Below are 19,951 nucleotides of genomic sequence, written 5' to 3' on the forward strand. Positions count from 1 at the left end.
CTATCTCTAAACCCTATCTAGATATAATTGTATGAATTTGTTCTTGAGTTTATTGATTACCGATTACTGGGTTAGTAACTGAACAAGTTGGCCCGCACTTTACTCTGATCTACTTCGCTGTGCAAGTGACGCGAACAAAATTTATATTTTTTTTAGTAGCGAAACTACGAAACCATGTATTTGATTATATGCTTTAAACCCTATTTTTTACGACACTTAATTTGTAAGAACTGTAGCGATGAACCTACACCCCCGCATCCCTCCAGAAGCCCGCCTCGTTTCCAACATTTAAAGTTTTTTCTATGTTTTTCGGTATGAGGTACAATTTCATTTTGTAATTTACGTGCATTTTTGTGATCTAATTTGTGTAACTATTATAAACGAAAAAAAAAGAAACAAAATACTTTAAGAAAATGAAACAAAAAAAATAAAACAAATCGAAGCAAATGAAAAAAGAATTGATTGATTTTATGGCAACTGAATATTTTACCCTGAAAATATAATACAATATTTTTAGTAAAAAAACCAAAGCACCCAGGCTTGTCATTGGGGAACCGGTATGGGAAAATAGGCCGATAAACTGATAACTGGGACCGGGTATCTTGGCAGGCGGTGGCCAGACAATCAGAGCCTCACATTCGTTTAACAACATAATTTTCTTCTATTAAACAGTTCGTTAGCCTTGACACATACTCCGAGTAATTCTCGTAAACAAAATACAAAAACATCTGCAGCACCGCCGATTGAGAAACCAGCCAATCCTCTCCAGGTTTCTTTCAGTGCATTTCGTCGATTTGCGGTCGACCAGCTTTAAATTCAGAGCTTACATTGAAAATTATTGTTCTCTATTTTGTGTTCCTTGCTCGACCACCAACCAACAATCCAATCAAATCAAATCAAATCAAATCAAATCAAGGCACCAAAGGCATTCATCCGAGCGCATCTGAGCCCCAGATCCTGTCCGGATCTTCCCAGTTTGCCAAGGTGAGTGGTGGCACTATATCCTATATCCTAAATCAGCGATTATAATTCTATAAGTATATCAGCAGGCGTGTCGTTTGCTTTCGGTTGTAATGTATACAAATGCCGATCAGAGCTGCCGTCTCCCCGATTAGTCTCTTTTTTTGTACGTTTGTAAGCTGCCGCCAGTTTTGAGAGCGGTGACACGGGGATACCAAAGCGGGGTAAGTGGGCGCCACACGCTCCTCATAATTTTCCTCCTAACGGGCTCCTTTCCTCCAGTTGTGCTGTATACGTATATTTTTTATATCATCATTGCTGAAAAGAAATACTGCCCACTGTTTTCTATCTAAGGACCTCAATCAAAGTGAGTTTACCATCTGTTATTTCAATTAAGTTATTTTAAAGACTTTAATATACACAAATCATAATCATTACAACAAAAAAAATCGTGAACAAGAAAAATTAGTATATAGGCCACGATAAAGTATTTGTTAGTTTGAACTATTTAAAGCGCTTCATATGTAACTTTAAAATAAAATGTCGCGAATTCTTCAGACGATGAGGAACAAGCATGTCTTACAACACATTTGTTATTTTCAATTAATAAAAATGATTTTTTTTTCCATTGCGAACACTTTAGAACAAGAAGATTCAAAAGCAATTTTGATTATCGTGTTCAAAATTAGAAAATCGGTACTGCGAGGACGCAATTAGTACTCAATATTTTAATTATTTTCATCGAATATATGATAAAAGTAAAAACTAAGCTCGAGTAAATAGGTTTATCTAATGAAATATACAATTAAAAAAACTTCCTAAATGTAAAATGAAGTATTGATTTATCTGATATAGTTGTATTTATTTCCTTAATTTGTACGAATTCGCAAGTAGTAGGACATAACAGGACTAAAACTGTTTTTGAGCTTCAAACACTTCGATATATATACATGGGTCCTACGGGATGATCTTACTCTTAACCTAAGCCTAATCTAAGTACAATAAATAATGTGGACTGTTGGTGCTATAATTCCGTGGTCTCCAGTTTCCTGGCCAGGATTTGAGCATTGTTTGTCAGCTTGTCGATTTGGTTATACAGGTTAAAGTGTCGATTCAGATCGTTGCTGTTGTTGAAAAGTTTGGCGGTGCCCTTTAGGGTTTCGTGCATGTCCTGCGTGGCCACTGCCAGGAAGTTATCATCCAGCGAGTCGTGGCCTCCAATGCTAAGGATTTAAAAATGTTTGCATTCAGATGTGTTTGACATTACTGAAAAAGGGCGTTCTTTTTAATCGCACCTGCCAGTTTCTTCTGATTTGAACCACTCGTTGTCGTAGCCCTTAAGCCAAATGGGGTTTGATCCTTGGACGCTGTGCTTGTTTGTATTCGGCACACGAGTGGCGGGCTCCTGCGCGTGTTGCAGGGACATTGAAGAGTTGCCACCTAAAATGTTTGTTTTTCGGGGTTTTAGTTCTGCAAGAAGGTGAACATCATAACAATTTCTTACGGAATATATTGACTTTGGCGGCTCTCAGCTGCCTGCGGTATCCGTTCCTTTGGGAGGCACAAAGTGCGATAGTGACCACCAACAACGTGGCCAGGAATAGGTTGGTGAAGACCAGCCAGACAAACAAAGGACCTCGGGTGGGTCCTGCGGTCAGGAGCTGTGCCTCCGCCGCCTGAGTGTCCAGTACATTGAGCTCCTTAAATAGCCCGTCCAGGCTTTCGATGTGCGAGTCGATCAGCTTGAGCACTTCGGATACCTCGTAGATGGAGTTGTCCTCGCGCTCGACTAGATGCATGTACAGATCCGTCTTTGTTTTGTCCACCGAACCGTCCTGGTTCTCATGAACCTTAATCTCATCTATGTTGACAATAGATTCTGTGATGTTTCCCAGGGTGCTAGGGGAAAAGAAAATAATCTTATAAAGTCGTATAGTTAGTATTGATGGGTTTACTTACTCTCTAAAAGAGTCCACTCGAGATCGCAGTTCATCTGGCTGCAGTCGGAACACAATGCGCACCTTCTGGTCCTCTCTTAACAAGTAGATGAACACATGGGCCACATCCCTCATGCCCGATGTGTCGTTGGCCAAGACCACGAAATCGAAATACCCTTTCATACCCTTCTGGGGGTCAAAGTTGAGCTGGACATCTCCAGTTTCCTGATCGATAAGGAACGGAGCCTTGCGCACATTCTCCAATCCTTCGGACAGAGTCTGGCGGATTTCACCCATTTGGAAGTATCCAATCTTGCCATTTGCCCCTTCATCTGCATCGGTGGCTTCAACGCGCATGAATTTCAAACCAAAGTCAGCATTCGTCGTGATTCCACCAGTGAAGATTTTGGAACGGAATCGCGGCGGATTATCATTGATATCCAATACTCGCACCTTGACTTTCACCACAGTGCTATCTAATTCCGGTTTGGAAGGAGCTGATCCTCCAGAGTGATTCTCCTGACTGCTGTCATAGGTCTCATACGATACCATCTCTCCATCCTCCGGTTCGTACTCATTGCTCTCCGCCGATCTCAATTGTCGGGAGTGTTTAAAACGATCGTAACCAGTCTGTTGATTGTGCAGAAAGCCACCCACTCTATTGTTGATCTCGATACCCAAGCGACGACGTTTTTCGCCGCCGGATAAAGAATCGTTCCCACAGTTCTCCGTGGCCCTCACATAAAGCGTAAAGTTGGCCACCACTTCGCGATCTAGTTCGCGATCGACAGTCAGTATGTGGGTCTCAGGGTCCAGTCGAAAATATCCCGCCTCATTTCCGTTCACAATAAAGTAGCACACCTGACTGGGCGTCTCGTTCGGATCGTCCAGTTCCAATTGATCCTTGTCTATGGTGTCGGGTAGCTTAATCCTTTCGGCCCCTGGATCTGAGTGCTCCGTGAAGGTCACGGATATTTCGTTGACTATGAATTGCGGCTCGTAATCGTTTACATTCCGCACATAGATGGTAAGGTCCAAGTCCGAGCTCAGCGAAGTGGGCAAACCCTGATCGTAGGCTTCAATACGGATCTGTAAAGGAAATGCACAAATGTTTACAAATTTAAATTGCTTGCTTTAAAAGGGTCTAAAGCCTTACCTCATGAATCTTTTGCTTTTCACGGTTCAGTGGCTCCCTCAGAAAGAGCTCTCCTGTATTAGGGTTCACCTCAAACATCTTGTAACTGCCAAAGGAATCGGGTTTGAGGCGATATCTCACTAGAGCGTTCTGACCCATGTCGGCATCGCTGGCATAAGCCTGCAGTATCAGAGTTCCAACAGTGGCGTTCTCCGGTATCCGAACGGTTGTGTTATGAAGTGGCCTTACAAAAACCGGAGCATGATCATTGAAATCCGATACACAAATGTCCAGAGTGCTGTGTACAATATTCGCTGGAAGGCCCATGTCCTGGGTGGTTATAGTTAGGCTATAGTTTCCAAACCTATTTCGAAGACTCTTGCTGGCGAAGATTTGGGCATTCCAAGCGTCTAGCTGCCGCAGCTCAAACATACCTTAAATAAAATAGGGAATATTTGGTATTTGTACTAAATAAAATGAAGGAGAACCAAACACCTTACCATCTTTGTTGCCTTGGGTGATGGCAAAATCCAGTCTACCGTTTGGCGTAGTTGGGTCATCTGCATCTTTGCCCACTATATTCGCCACTCGTTCATGCAACTCGTGGTACTCCGTGATAAGGACACAACTATTAGGCAGACTCACTTCCGGCGGATTATCGTTTTCATCCAGTATGGAAATGCTAAATGGTTTAAGTAGAGTAATACTTTAAAATGAACAGAACAGATTATTTACTTACAAGACCTGTTTGAAGGCATTTCGACTTTCTCCGGCCAGGAAACCAAACTGATAGTTATCCCAGGCCTCGATAACCAGGTTGTAGGAGTCCTTGGATTCCCTGTCCAGGCGATCGGCCACCGTTAGCACGCCCGTGTCCGCATCTATGGTGAACTTTCCCTGCGAACTGATGCGATCCATCAAGAAGGTGATCTTGCCAAAGTCTCCCGAGTCCGCATCGCCAGCCTGCAAAGTAGCAACCCTTGTTCCTGGAGCTGCGTTTTCACTGATCGTATAGTTCTTGCTGCCACCCACAAAGTAGGGATTGTTGTCGTTCTCATCCAGCACTGTTACATACACATCCACCAGAGAGGATCTCGCTGGCAGGCCGGAGTCCGTGGCCCGCACACTGAAGTTGAGCCACTGATACTGCTCGTGATCGATCTTGCTGGCCACCACAATCTCGCCCGTTTGTGAGTCCAGGTGCATCAGCGATCGGTAGGTTGGATTGCCCTCCAAAGCATAGGTGATGGTGCGATTCCTATCCACATCTGAGGCCAAGACATTCACAATCATTGCTCCGTTGATGCTGTTCTCCGTGATCGATTGCCGGTAGAAGGGCAGACGGAATTTCGGGTTATTATCGTTCTCATCCAGCACTTGAATGCTAAGGAAACCTAGAAAGGTAAATAGTTAGAAAGTAAGCAATTAAAAATTTTTTGAAAAGTGAGTGAACCCACCTTCAGCAATCTGCCTGCCCTTGAATGCTGCCAAATCCTCCACTGTGATGGCCAATTTAATGTGCTCCACCCTTTCGCGATCCAACAGCTTGACCACTTTGAGGGATCCCTCGATGGGGTCCACCTCAAAGGCGCCCAGGAAGTCGTACTCGGTACTTTTCACCAAGGCCCCCTCCTCACTGCGACCCTCGCAGTGTTCTGGGTTCAGTTTGTATCGCAGGATGGCTTTCTGATCCAAGTCCGTGGCCTGGATACGATACACCAGTGTGCCCACAGGTGTGTTCTCTACAATTTTCAATGCGGGCATTTCGGTCAATACAGGAGGCTTGTTGTTCACATCCTGAATGCTAATGTTCACCGTACAAGTGGTCATTAGCTGGGAGTTGCCCAAACCGCCATCAAGAGCGATCTGTAAAGCATGAAAGACATGGAAAATTTTTATGATATAATACTGAAAAGAACCCTTGTGAACTCACCACTGACAGGGTATAAAGCGATCGCTTGCTGTCTGTAAGATCCGGATCTAGATTGGCTCCCTGTGCCACCGAAATAACGCCCGTTTCCGAGTTGATGATAAACTTGTCGCCGGCACCCGTCTGGATGCGATAGACCACGGCATTGTTGGGCGTGGATCCATCGCCATCTATGGCCGTCACCTGCAGCACGGAACTCCCACCTGGCAGATCCTCGGGTACCGTTTTCGCGTAGAAGCTGCGCTGGAAGATCGGCGCATTGTCGTTCACATCCTGCACGTAAATTAGAACCGGAACCACCGTGGAGAGCATGGGAATACCGGAATCGCGAGCTCGCACCAGTAGATCGATCTCTCGAATGCTTGGAGATCCTCCCGCCTGAGGATCACTATCACCTCGGCGACTGCTCCGTTCCACCAGCTCCTCAAAATCAAAGCTGTGCACCGGTCGCAGTAGTCCGCTTTGCGGATCTATGGTGAAGTTCGAGCGGTACATGCCCTCGACAATCTCGTAGGTCACCTGGCTGTTTTCCGTGCCAATCAGATCCGCATCCCGGGCCTCCAACTGCAAAGGAGTCTCGAACTCCGGCTGGTTCTCCAGCAACTTCGTTTCGTATTGTCGCTGTGGAAATGTGGGTGCGTTGTCGTTCACATCCAGGATGTCTATTATTATTTGGGCCGTATTTCTGTTGCCCTGACCGGCACTATCGATGGCTTCAACAGTGAGATAATGCCGGGAAATTATCTCACGGTCAAAGGCAGATCCACCCGCCTGCTTGATAGTTATTACTCCGGTTATTGGGTTGAGATTGAGTCTACGAAAAAGGAAAGGAAGTGAGTTGGCAGAGCGCCGGCAGACTAACACCCTATGTTTACTAGGTAGGGCGACCACTGATATAGGTCTATTATTTTGTGAATAACTTACAAGTGAGCAATGCCGCCTCTTAGATTTGTGTATCGTATTCCCATTGTTCCAAAATCCCCCGAATCTACATCCACCGCCTGCACATGGGTAATAATCGTGTCCTGATCGCTGTTCTCCAACACACTTGCATTGTAGATCGTCTGAGTGAACTCGGGAAAGTTGTCGTTTTGATCTCGAATAAATATCTGGACATGAGCGGAACTAAAAAAGACGGTATAGATTAGAATTAGAAATCAAAAATTTCGATAATTTAAAAAATTTACCTCCATCGACTGGGCTCATCGACCTCCCTAGCAAATATCGTAAAATTGACTTCGGTGAACTGTTCAAAATCCAAAGACTTTGAGTTCTTCACCCGCAGCATAAAGTTGGCCTCATTAACCGCCAGCTCAGGTACAATCTCGAACAGATCGTTGGGCGGATCCAAGAACAAGCGAAAGGTGCCATTGTTGCCCTCATCGTGATCAAAGACCACGTTTTGAACTTCCTCATCGATAAAATTAAGCGGGGTGTTCGTTTGGGCGTTCTCGTTTACCTCACAACGATACACGGTCTCTCCGAAAGTGGGTATCTCATCGTTTACATCGCTCACTATGACCGTCACTTCAGTGCGAACTGTTGTGGGTGCCATTTGGGTATTCGATTTGGATAACTCGGTGGCCGAAATACGCAGTATGTGAGCTCCATTCACCTGATCACTCTGCTCCTCGCGATCTAGTTTAGTTAACGTCTGAACTATTCCTGTGTGCGGATTTATGTCAAAGAGATCGTTGGCCTCCAGAGCATAAGCAATGGGGTTATTGATTCCACGATCTCCGTCGATGGCGCGGACTCGCAGAACTTTGGTGCCCACCGGGGCATCTTCGGCGATTCGGGCCACTGCTTGGACTTCCACGAACTCTGGTGGCTGATCCTCCAGATCCCTTACCTTGACCAGAATGGCAGCCGTTCCCGTATTCACTGGCCCTTGATTGGCTCGGTCGATGGCCAGAACCCTCAGCTGATACAGACTCTTCTTCTCGTAGTCCAGCTCCTTTTGCAGCCTCAAGATGCCCTTACCCTGATGGGTGGCTATGGAGAACACATCGTTGTCGCCATCCAGTTCTTGCAGGTAATAAACTACCTGGCCGTAGGCTCCCTCGTCCGCATCCGTGGCCTCCAGAGTGGTGACCACACTAGGAGCACTGCCCTCCGGTATTTCGATGGCATTTTGATAGGGCAGAAAACTGGGCACATTGTCGTTAATGTCCTCGACCAGGAGCAAAAAGCTCTGCGTCACATAGTTGTGATCGCTGTAGTGACTGTCGGTCAGTGTCAGCACTATGGCATACTCGTCCTGCAGCTCGCGATCCAGCTCCTTGGCCAAAAAGACCTTCGCCTCATTTCCACCCGTATTCTCTATCCGGATGATCTCGCTGTCGTGCGAGTTGCGCTTGCCAAAGGTCAGCGGATCGTTATCCGGATCGTAGCCCTTTAGCGTGTATATCAGGGTTCCTAAATGGTAAAAGAATACCAAACATTTTCGGTTAAGATACGCTTTTCTTATATCATTTCTAAAGAATTGCAACAATAAATTGGTCACTTCCCCTAGGTACAGTACGACTTTTGTGCCGATTAAAGCTAGTTATTTTAAAACCATGCTACACATTAAGAAGATAAGCAAAAATATATATTTGATAATCATTAAACTTTAAAACATGTCACTTTATTATTTTTGATATCAACGAATTTCGGATATTGTTTTGTACAACAGATTAAAGAAAGTTCAGTTCAAGAAATTTAAAAATGAGTCACATTATTCCGTATCGGACTGAGTTTATCTTTAAATAAGTTTTATCGCTGATGATTTCAATTTGTGAGTATTTAAATTAAAATGCTATTTTCAGAAGGTAGTTTGGTTAGTATCTTTGTAATTTAATGGAATTATGAAAATAAGCAAACAGTAGAGGAAAATCTTTGTATGCCTATATTGCTTTGATTAGTTATTTCTAGTCCATGATAAATGCTCTGGCACTCACCCACTTTCGTTTCAGGACTCTCCTTGAGGCGCAGAACGATCTCGGACTGCCCGTCGATAGCGAAACGCGGCGGGCGATTTGAGGCAACCAAGCTGATTAGTGTGGTGAGTATTATGACTTGGATGCAGGTGATGCAGCTTGTCTTATATCTAGGTGATTTTCGGGTAGGCTCTCCTTTTAAGCGCACCTTCTTGTAGTCCATGCTGCCATGGTCCCTCGACTGCGACTGTGGTTCGTTGTACATTGTGATGGGTTGTGAGTAGCACCAGGGGATTACTGGTTAGGGCCACTTGCACATGACAGGTAGACTGGATTGACACCTAGAAAATAGGCAGAGTGTGTTACGACAGAGAAAGAAGAGAAGTGTTAACCCATTTTCCCCGTGTGTCGCACGTTTTATGGGCCGTGATCTATGACCCGCCGGCAGTTGCGCTCGAGAAGGTAACTCAAAGTGGAGAATCTACATGGAGTTCTGTGCCCGTTCTGCTGTTACCACATGACCAAAATAAAAAAGAAAAGAACTCAATTAGGTCGTAGATTTCTCAATACCCGAATGGAACTGGACTCGCAGTCTGCGTGTTGCAGGTGGCCGTCTGTCCGTTCTAAATGTCCATATGTTCTGCGTGAGAATTGGCCAGCAGATCTTTGCGAAAGTTTTATGCGCAAATTAATTAAGCGTCAGCTCTTTATTGGCTTTATTTCAGTTTACTTTAAATGCTGGCTCAGCGCCAGCCTGGAATTTCGCTGAAGAAATTTTATGGGTTTTGCGGCTGCTTTAGTTTTCTGTTATTTTGTACGAGGCTTAACGACCGGAACGTTTTCTAAACTGCCCGGCAATTATTACTACTTTGGCTTATTCATGTGCCAGATTTGTCTCATTGCGAATTGCCAAACAAATTGCGGATAAGTTCTCGCTCGAGTGGAGTGAAAATTGAAAGTTGTCTTTGAAAGATGATATGAGAAAAACCGCATTAGCGAAATTTTTAACGAAGTTGCTTCACATTTGAAGCTCATGAAACAAAAATACCCTTTGGCCATCCTAAATTTTCACAGGGGGTGCGTGTGAAAAATGCTTTTGTAGAGCGATGACTGCATCTGTCAGCTGCAGATACATGTGCATTATTAATGCCATTGTTCGCGGGTTCAACTCGGTTAGGCTCATTTGCAATCGGAGCCGGAGATCGGCGAGATTTGCCAAGTGTGGTTCATTGATTTCGCAATTGCCTTGGCTATTTCTTAATCACCTCCAGCTAATCGTAAATGCCTGCGGCGGCGGTAATTGATTTGTGTATCTCTGGGATCGCTCATTACCTGCGGCAGGTTGCATCAAATCAACATCGTTGTCGCGGGAAAATCAAGCGGCAAGGTCGTTAGAGAGTCGCCTTAACTGATCACGGTTAAGTGATTCAAAAGTAATCACAATCCGCGCCTGATTTCGCTTTCAACACGCGCCGCATGCAACATTTTCATAGTAGTATCCGAGTTTCTGCGGCATTTTCCACTTTTGGGCGGCTGCTTCTGCTTCTCTTCGAATCTCCACCGACAATTATCCATGCATCCGTGGCCAGCGCGTTTGTGTACCGACGGCAATTGGGTTGTTTGGTCAGTTGGGCGCTGCAGGGATGATGGGGATGCTCTGCTGGGCAGGCAATTTCATGCTGCACTGCCTCAGTCCAGCCGAATCGGGGCTATCAAAGCTGTCGATACTCACTCTGGGTGTGGTGTGAGGTGGATCCCCATCGGAGTGGATAGAACTCTGTACTCGCTATTTAAATATTCATGATTCATGATTTATGTTATTGTGTACTTGCAGATATTGTTCATGTGTATTTCAAACCGTTTCAATAGGCGACTTTGAGTAAAGATATGTCAGTATGTCTAATTAAACAGTAATAATTCCAGTCTGGCAACAACTAACTATAGTTAAGGTATCAATATAAATGTGACAAATTACAATAAAACTTTAAATTTGAAAACCTATTTAAGCGCGCTAAGCTATTAAAAATCAATTTAATCAGATTTTTATTAAAAAGTATTTTCCAAGAAGTGCTCAAAATAAAAATTACTTTATACTTTATTCTATAGGAAATTGAATACATAAATGTATAAATAAAATCAAAAGATGAAAAGAGAAATTATTGAAGCAATCTGTTTAATACACCATACAACTTGAGGAAGCTAAAACATACATTTTATTTTGCCTAATGCCTGGGCGGTCTATCAGTTCCCTCCAAATGGGACCATTCAAAATCGCATTTAGTTTAATTAACTCCATTAGGGGCAGACCCACTTCCACCCACTCCATTTAGCTCCGCATGTGGGGTTTTCCTGCAGCCAATTTTCCACACAGCTAAAACCCACCGAATTAAGGCAAATTAATAAGTTACGCCGCCTCGGCAAGATCGGCAAAGTCAGTCAGAGGGTCTGCCATTTTCCCCAGATTTACGTAAGTGGAAAGTGGCAGAAGTGGCCGAGGAGTTGCCGAAAAGTCAAACAAAACACTTGGCGCAGCCACCATGACGACGGCCCCTTTCCGCAGTTCAGATACATCTCCGACCTGGAGATACACATGTATCTCAATCCGAATCCGAGCGAACTTCGGTGCTAATGACTCTGGTCGCAGGGTTCACGCTTGGCAAGTTCTGACCCGGTCCCAGTGGGCCAAAAGTGAAATCCTTTACGAAAACTGTCCAACGTACGCGGTATCCAATGGCCACCGCACCGACTCTTGTGGCTTTTGGGCTAACCGCATAACAAAACTGATGGCTCCCAGGTAATCGCCTCCGAAATGAAAATCCCAATAAACAATTTTGATTTGTCTGCCGCTGCGACAAGTTCCCCAAACTCTTTCTCCGCCTCATACCAGCCCCAGTAATCGCCGGTTCATGACTTTCCAAGCCAGGCAGGGGCTCACTTAATTATATTAAATATGTTAAGCCCGGTCGAGAGTGGCAGTCACACATATGTATAAACACTCGAAAAAACATCGACCTTCAAGTCGGAAATCAAACATCTTGTCTTAAATACATATTATACAAGAAAGAAAGCAAACTTCGGCAAGCCGAAGTTCATATACCCTTGCAGCTATTGCAAGAATTAAACATTTTTGAAAACATTGAAATTATAATTTACTTGCGTATACGTTTAAAAACATTGAAGCTGTGATGATTTGCAGCTCAATTATTTGATAGTTATTTTATATATTTTTATTGTTCCTATGGGAGCTATATGATATAGTCGTCCGACTTTGATGAAACTTAAACCGTAAATTGGAAATATTTAACCATTACTAAATGTCGAAGAACTAAACAAAAAATTAAAAAACAGAAAAGTTATAATTTTTTTTCATTTATTTTTCCGATTGTTCCTATGGGAGCTATATGCTATAGTCGTCCGATTTTGATGAAATTTTTACCATAATTCTGAAATATTTAACCATTGTTTTATGTCGAAGAACAAAACAAAAAATTAAAAAACAGCAAAGTTATAATTTTTTTCAATTATTTTTCCGATTGTTCCTATGGGAGCTATATGCTATAGTCGTCCGATTTTGATGAAATTTAAACCATAATTCTGAAATATTTAACCATTGCTATATGTCGAAGAACTAAAAAAAAAATTTAAAAACAGCAAAGTTATAATTTTTTTCATTTATTTTTCCGATTGTTCCTATGGGAGCTATATGCTATAGTCGTCCGATCCGGCTCGTTCCGACTTATATACTACCTGCAATAGAAAGACAACTTTTGGGAAAGTTTCATGCAGATAGCTTTAAAACTGAGAGACTAGTTTGCATATAAACGGACGGACAGACGGACAGACGGACAGACTGACAGACGGACGGACAGACGGACAGACGGACATGGCTAGATCGACTCGCCTAGTGATGCTGATCAAGAATATATATACTTTATAGGGTCGGAGATGTCTCCTTCACTGCGTTGCAAACTTCTGACTGAAATTATAATACCCTCTGCAAGGGTATAAAAATGAAGTATGTACTTTTTGTTTAGGAGTTTTAAGAAGCATCTTAACAAAAGAAAACTCGGAAAGCTTAATTGAATCTCCATCAATCAAAATAGTAAAATCATATTGAGGAATTGGAAATATGCATTTCGTAAAGGAGTTTTAATAACAAAAAAGCAGACGACTTAAAAATAAAGAGTTTACAGCTAAAAGTTATTTTCCAGATATAATCGGTGAAACTTAAAATGTATATCTTTTAATGTTTAATACCTTTATTGTTCATTTTCTATTTTTTTTCTATTCTATTTTTTTTTAAATAACTTTTTTTTTTATAGAAATGTACTGCTCAGCACTCAATATTTATAACTATTAAAGACATACTGACATACCAATATTTTATAGCGAATTTTTTTTAAGTGCACTACTGCAGATTGAGATTGGTGCGGATCGTGTTGTGACCAATGTTGCCTCCAGTTTCCGGCCCGCGAGCAAACAATCGGGCCCCTGGCGTTCCGAGTACTCCAATTTGAACACTTCCTCCCCCCGTATTAGGGCTCTTTTGTCATGCCCATCGATTCCGATATGTGCGGCTCTCCGACAGTCAAGTCAAGTTCAACGCCAGCAGCCAACAATTGTTTGCTGGCTGGCGAACAAAGGAGCGGGTTGTGGAGGGCGAGGGCAGGGGAGCTGCTCCGTTGCGGTGGCTTGGTTTTTGACTCATAGACCGGGTTCAAGCGACGCCCGCATCCGTCTCACTTTTCCAGCCAAGCTCTGAATCTTGGCTTTTGGATGTGGATGTAGATGTGGATGTGGCTGGTGTCGTGAGCAATTTGTCCGTTACACTCCGGCTCCTTTTCTGGCTCGATTTTTGCACTTTTCTATTTGAATTTGCTTAGCAAGTATTTCTACATTTCGGGCAATTAAACAATTTATTTGACTGGCTGGTCTTGGAAGAGCAGGCAAGTCCTTGACACGAGCTCTGACCTTATTTGCATTACTGCCGAGAAAAAAAGTTGGCCAACCCTTCGGGGCTGAACTTCAGGCTTCCATGCACCAAAAGGAATAACAATGTGCGAATTGTCTAATTAAATGTTAGGTAAAGTTTCAAAAGTATTTTAAAATAGTAATTACCTATCAAATTTAGTATGATACATTTTTGTTTCCCAATTCACTTAATTTTAATATTTAAAACTTTTTTTTTTAAACCTTTTTTTTAAAAACCTTATTTTTATTTCTATCACATTTAAATGTGTTGATTCTGTTTTCTGTAAGGTAAATGGTAAAACTTTTTTTAGCCGTGGTTTAATAACATTTATTTATTTTAATATCAACCCAAGCCAAACTCTATATTATAGTTAGCCTGAGATCCTGAAATTCCGTGCATTTTCGGTGTATAGCTTCATTCCTTCACCCTCACAAACCCTAAACAGGGAAACCTCTAAAGAACCCCCCAAACTAAAGCATGCCACATGCCAGGACAGGAATGCAAACCGGTTGCGGACTTACCCCCTATAAGATAGGTATTTCCTCAAGCGCGCGTATCCTTTTGCCGACTTTAATGGGGTATCCTTTGGCTCACTTTGTTGGTAATTACTTGAAGCCAACCAAAACTAGCAGTGTCACACTCGAGTTTCTCGTAACAACTACCAGAGAACAGACAAATTTCGTGGCTGACACATTTTTCGAAAAGGCTTCGACGTCACTGGTAATTAGGCATAAGTCAAGAACCCCGCAGAGCACACATATGGAGTACACGATGAAACCGCATAAAATAAACGTGTCGCACGCTTTGAAATTGGGCAATGCACGAACCGGAACTCGACTTTAAAGAGGGGCAAGGGGTCTATGCATAGTGGGCAAGATCACTTAATGACACTTTTAGCCGCCAACGGAACGTGCCGTAGAACACGCAGTCTTTTTAGGTTCTTGGCTGAATGAATATTTTACGAAAAAAACTTTTTGCACTTTCGAAATCCGAAAACCGTTAAGAGTTCTCCGCGAAACCGAATACCAATTTTTGAATGAAGTGTATGCCACAACAGCCGCTCAACGACTGACGTCGAATCCAAAAAACAAGCTAACGAGACTTCGTAGCTCTAGTGGAATTGAAAGCCATGGCAACCCTATGTGGGGAGAGAAAGATATAGCCGGGTCAGAAGGGGAGAAAGATATAGCCGGGTCGAGAGAGAGATACAGAGAGACAGAGAGAAAGAGAGAAACTGCAGGCACGCGAGTAATTAGCCGACCGTAAATTCCACCGGCAAGTGGGTGGCGGGTGAGCTTTGTTTGTTTACAATTTGCAAGCTTGTTTCCACTGGATCATAACTGGAAGTCTGGAAGCATTGACAACAGTGGCCAGTGGAAGCCGGAAGTGCGTGGGCTTATGCAATTTTGAAGGTTACAGAAAGGGTCTAAATAAAAGTAGTACACCCTCCATGGGATAACTAGTTATCATTTTTTTGACCATCTATTTAAATCATATATGTTTAATCAAATTTTAAAATAGCCCTAAACGTTTAACCATCCTATATTATAACTCTGGTTGTTGTTAATTTTTATATAAATAAACATTCATACATTAGTAATTTTTTTTTTATTTGACAAGAATATTTTTTCAATTTAAAAAGAACTAGAAGGCAAGGAAAAATATGTTCATTTCTTTTATTTAAAATTATTATAAATTAATACAAAATATACTACTCTCCTTAGCTAAAATCTCTTTTTCAGTAATTGTACGTGGGTCGAGTGACGATGCTGCGAAAAGGCAACCCTGCGGATCTGACGCGAAAGACCAATACCGTGGTGGTGACGCTTCCACCTCTGGTAAAGAAGTCCAGCAAGAGCCGGTCGTTCCATTTTCGCTATCTCGAGCTGTGCCGGGCCAAGAACCTGACGCCCGTGCCGGACATACGCAGCAAGTCCAATTCGACCACCACCTATTTGGAGTTGTGCGGCGACAAGTTGGCCGTCAGTGACTGGCAGCTCCTCACCGAGGCCCTGCACTATGACCTGGTGCTCCAGCAGCTGGTGGTCCGCTTGCGTCGCTCCTATCCACAAAGTAAGTGCTGGAAAGGAAATGTTTTTACTCGGAACTAAAAGTGCGTTTTAAACTGCTCAATCGGAATTTCCAAAAATTACCCTTAAAAATAATTTATTTATATCTCAGCTATTAAGTAATGCATAATATATATTTTTATAGAACTTTTTCGTTGCTCAGATCATTAATGATTTTACAGAAAATGTCAAAAACAAGCAGACATCCCATTAAAGCAGACATCGTAAAATGAACAATCGTTCTTTATGGGATGTTTGCCTGTTTATTGTTTTAGGTCTGCAAGGATTTATTTACTTGTTATTTGCTTAAACTTGCACATCAAATCGATTACCCTGACCCGACTTTCCCTGGTTTACCGACAGCGAACATCGACCCCATTGACACTGAGAAGCGGGCGCGGCTCTTTCGCCAGCGACCGGTGATCTACACGCGGTTCATCTTTAACAGCCTGGTCCAAGCGATTGCCAACTGCGTTTCGTGTAACAAAAATCTGAACGTGCTAAAGCTGGAGGGATTACCACTGCATGATGGCTATATCGAGACCATTGCAAAGGTGGGTTGTGTGGTTGCATCCTAATCGATATCATCATTTAAATGACCTCCGCCCACAGTCGCTGGCCGACAACGAGTGCCTCGAAACAGTCAGTTTTCGCAAGTCCAACATCGGCGACAAGGGCTGCGAGGTGGTCTGCAACACGGCCAAGTATCTAAACCGCATCGAGATCTTCGACCTCTCCGAGTGTGGCCTTACGTCCAAGGGAGCCGAGCACGTGGCCGATATGCTCAAGGTAAGACATTCCTTAACTTCCTTGTACTACTCCTTTAATACCTTAAAAATATTAAATTTTCATTACCAATTTTCACCTTCAATTTTAAAATTATTAAACAATTTAATTGAAAGGAAAAATAAACTTGAATTATTGATTACATTTGTAAATTTAAAAAGTAAGAAAAATATGTTAAATTCAGATTCAATTTCCTAAATGTATTGGGGTTGTCTTGCTTAAATTATCTAAAAGTTGAAGGATAATGGTTCTTCGTATCGGTGTTATAACTTGTAGTTAGTTAGTTTTGCCTTCTTTTTAATAGCCAAACTTTATTACCTATTTAAGCCGCGTTTTTCTTTCCCAGATGCAAAAGATCACTCGCTTCACAGAGGGCTGGGAGAAGTCGTTGCGCTACCGCAGCGTGGATGTGAACACGATCGGCGGACTGCGCACGGTCCTGCTGGCGGATAATCCGGAGATCACCGACGAGGGCATCCGGTGGATCACCGAGGTGCTGAAGGAGGATGCCTGGATAAAGAGTGAGTAACATACGCAGAGTGCTGTCCACATCCTCCAATTACCCCACAGAAATCGACATGGAGAATTGCGGACTGACGGACATCGGAGCCAATTTGATCCTCGATTGCCTGGAGCTGAACACGGCGATCACGGAGTTCAGTGTGCGCAACAACGAGGGCATTAGCAAGTTCCTGCAGCGCAACATCCGGGAACATCTGGGCGAACCGGCCGAGGCCAAACAGGAGCCGGAGTACGACCTCAGCTGCGTGAACGGGCTGCAAAGTCTTCCCAAGAACAAGAAGGTCACCGTTTCCCAGCTGCTGTCCCACACCAAGGCTCTGGAGGAGCAGCTCTCCTTCGAGCGCACACTGCGCAAGAAGGCCGAGAAGCTCAACGAGAAGCTCAGCCACCAGCTAATGCGCTCTGACTCCAGCAACTTCGTCCAGGAGAAGGTCATGGAGGGAGGATCCCAAACGCACTCGGGCAGGGAGTACGAGGCGCGACATGAGGTCATGCAGGAGGTCGTCAAGGAGTGAGTTTCAGTTTTTTTTTTATAACACTAAACAACATCAAAAATATGATAGATTTATAGATAGATAGCTTTTTGTTAATAGCATTAAAATAACAACTCTTATAATTTCTTTAAAAAACAATAAGCAGACATTAAAGCGCTGGCCCAAATCACATTTTTTTCGGGATTTGTGATTTGTGATTTATCAGCAAATGGCACAATCTGTTTTTTGTTAACCGAATTAAAATACCTATACAAAAAAAATTTTAAATCCTTTAAAAAAAGATGCCAAAATTAAAGCCTTAAGAGCTTATTCACATTTTACCGGGGTATGATACAGATTCATATTCAGATATGTACACTCAGAGTGTAGTAAAATGGTTTTATCCTTAGTTCCCAGAGCTATCGCCAGTCGCACTTCAACCGGCTGGTGAACAGTGCGGTCACCAGTGCGGTCACCAGTGCGGAGGTCACACCACGCAGCGAACAGGCCACTTTGCGGAAGGAACAGCAACTGCAGCAGCAATCCCCGTCCATGCAGATCAAGCATCTATCACTGGAACACCAGCTGAGGAGTCTGCGCGAGGAAGTTGAGGAGGAGGAGGAGGAGTATGAGGAGGAGCCGCCGGAAGGGGAGGAGAGCCTATCCGAGGCGGAGCATTTGACCGAGGAGCAGCACTACCAGCAACAAATGCAGGTGCAGCGCAAGCAACTGCAGGTGCGCAAGGTGCGCAGCGAGATGAAGTATGTGGAGAACAATCCCAAGGAGGCAGCCGCCAAGAATCGCGAGTCCAAGTCGGATCACGAGTTTGCCAACGAGCGAGATGTGAGTCATTTTGATCTTAACTTTCAAATTCTATTTTCATTCTTAGCAACATTAAACAAATTCTAAAAATATTTTTTTAATCATTTAATTAATTGTGCAAATGCTTTAACTATTTCAGTAATTTCCCATTCAGTTTGGAAATAGGTAATATATAACTTTATAGGGTCGGAAATATGTGACCTTACTGCCAGGCAGTCTTTTTTTTTTGACTGAAATTAAAGTGCTCACAGAAATTTTAGCTTTGGTTGGAGTTTGAAGAAATTTTAGGAAAGCCCCATTAACAAAATTGAAAATAAAAACCAAAAGACATTTTTTCTACCTTAATAATTTACATGTCATATTTTTTTCTTTCTTTAGTTCAAGCTAAATTCATCAGTGCAGTTTGAGACGGACATAGGCGACAGTGCGATTGTGAATCCCGGCCAGCATTACGAGGACCGGCGTTACGAGGGCGAGAAAGATACGGGCTATGGTTATGGTTACGAGCAAGAGGCCCCGGGGAAGCGTGGCTACGAGAAGGGCTATGTGGTGGGGGTGGGCGACGGATCCCACAGGAGGCAGAAGCCCTCTAGCCTGGCCGAAGCTCTGTCCCAGAAACGTGGCGGAGGCTTTGGCGATGGTGGCCATGTGGCGCAATACGTCAACTCTCTGGAACGCAAAGCGAATGCTGCCAAACCGGGGAAAAAGCGCCACAAACCCCGGCCGGAAGACAATCATCAGATGCCGGCCAACGAGATGCAAATGGAGTCGTACATGTCCAACTACGAGGAGATCTCCTCCACCGATGTCACGCTGGAGAACTCGGATTTTGAGGCGGAAACCACGGATTCCACGTTGCGGGGCAGTGCCAGGTACTCCTCCATGCAGTCCTTTGTGCGGCGCAAGAACTCCGAATCCATTTCGGTGGCGGAGCACCATGGTGAGGGGGAGCCGGGAGGCGGTGGAGAGCCAGGTAACACTGGCAGCCACAGGCAAATCTCCCCGCGCGAAGTTTACCTTTCCCTGCAGCTTCAGAGCCAAGAGCCGAGCTCCTAGGGGCCAGCCCTTTGGCTTGCTCCTCCTCCACCTCCAACTCCATCTAAAATCCCAGCAGCCATTCGCAGCCGGAGCAGCGACACCTCTGCAGGCTCCTCCGACGAGCTGTACCACCATAAACAGGCCAACTAGATTCGATGGGTTCCCCACTGGGAGAGCTAAATTTCCAGTAGAACTCCCGGGCAGTACCAGTACAGATGGGAATCACCTCCTCTTTGCACGTGTCTTGCTCTCTGCGGATTCCAGCTGCGCCAATAATGTACAAAAACAGAAATTGGGCTTACTGATTGCCATTAAAGATTTACCATTTATGTGCTCTTTACGCATTTACTTTTGATTTATTTACTCCGCCAATTTGGGGAACTATT

General features: G+C 43.7%; 2 protein-coding genes across 4 annotated transcripts; one reads left to right on the plus strand and one right to left on the minus strand.

Annotated features, from left to right (window-relative positions):
* The first annotated feature begins 607 nt into the window (after positions 1–607).
* LOC108139185 (protein Cep78 homolog) lies at positions 608–19,905 on the plus strand. Of its 3 annotated transcripts, none has more exons than XM_041709739.1 (11): positions 608–984; positions 1,047–1,184; positions 1,243–1,327; positions 8,920–9,008; positions 15,580–15,928; positions 16,288–16,478; positions 16,537–16,713; positions 17,057–17,231; positions 17,281–17,743; positions 18,116–18,548; positions 18,906–19,905. In XM_041709739.1, the coding sequence occupies exons 5-11, from the start codon at positions 15,622–15,624 to the stop codon at positions 19,581–19,583; spliced, it is 2,424 nt and encodes an 807-aa protein (XP_041565673.1). In that variant the 5' UTR covers positions 608–984; positions 1,047–1,184; positions 1,243–1,327; positions 8,920–9,008; positions 15,580–15,621; the 3' UTR covers positions 19,584–19,905. The 3 variants fall into 3 exon arrangements, with proteins under 3 accessions (XP_041565673.1, XP_017117299.1, XP_017117300.1); XM_017261810.2 differs by having other exon boundaries at positions 1,050–1,184; XM_017261811.2 differs by having other exon boundaries at positions 1,050–1,184; positions 15,598–15,928.
* LOC108139184 (cadherin-23) lies at positions 1,729–14,908 on the minus strand. Its single transcript, XM_017261809.2, has 13 exons — positions 14,377–14,908; positions 8,905–9,224; positions 7,150–8,380; positions 6,887–7,087; positions 5,966–6,776; positions 5,490–5,898; positions 4,772–5,426; positions 4,533–4,714; positions 4,054–4,466; positions 2,920–3,986; positions 2,465–2,859; positions 2,256–2,400; positions 1,729–2,183 (listed from the first exon to the last, which is right to left on the minus strand). Exons 2-13 carry the CDS (start codon positions 9,146–9,148, stop codon positions 1,985–1,987), a joined length of 5,952 nt encoding a protein of 1,983 aa, XP_017117298.1. The 5' UTR covers positions 9,149–9,224; positions 14,377–14,908; the 3' UTR covers positions 1,729–1,984.
* Positions 19,906–19,951: the final 46 nt, after the last annotated feature.

Source organism: Drosophila elegans, unplaced genomic scaffold (assembly GCF_018152505.1).
Source record: "Drosophila elegans isolate 14027-0461.03 unplaced genomic scaffold, ASM1815250v1 contig_476, whole genome shotgun sequence".
In the NCBI taxonomy this organism is placed as follows: domain Eukaryota; kingdom Metazoa; phylum Arthropoda; class Insecta; order Diptera; family Drosophilidae; genus Drosophila; species Drosophila elegans.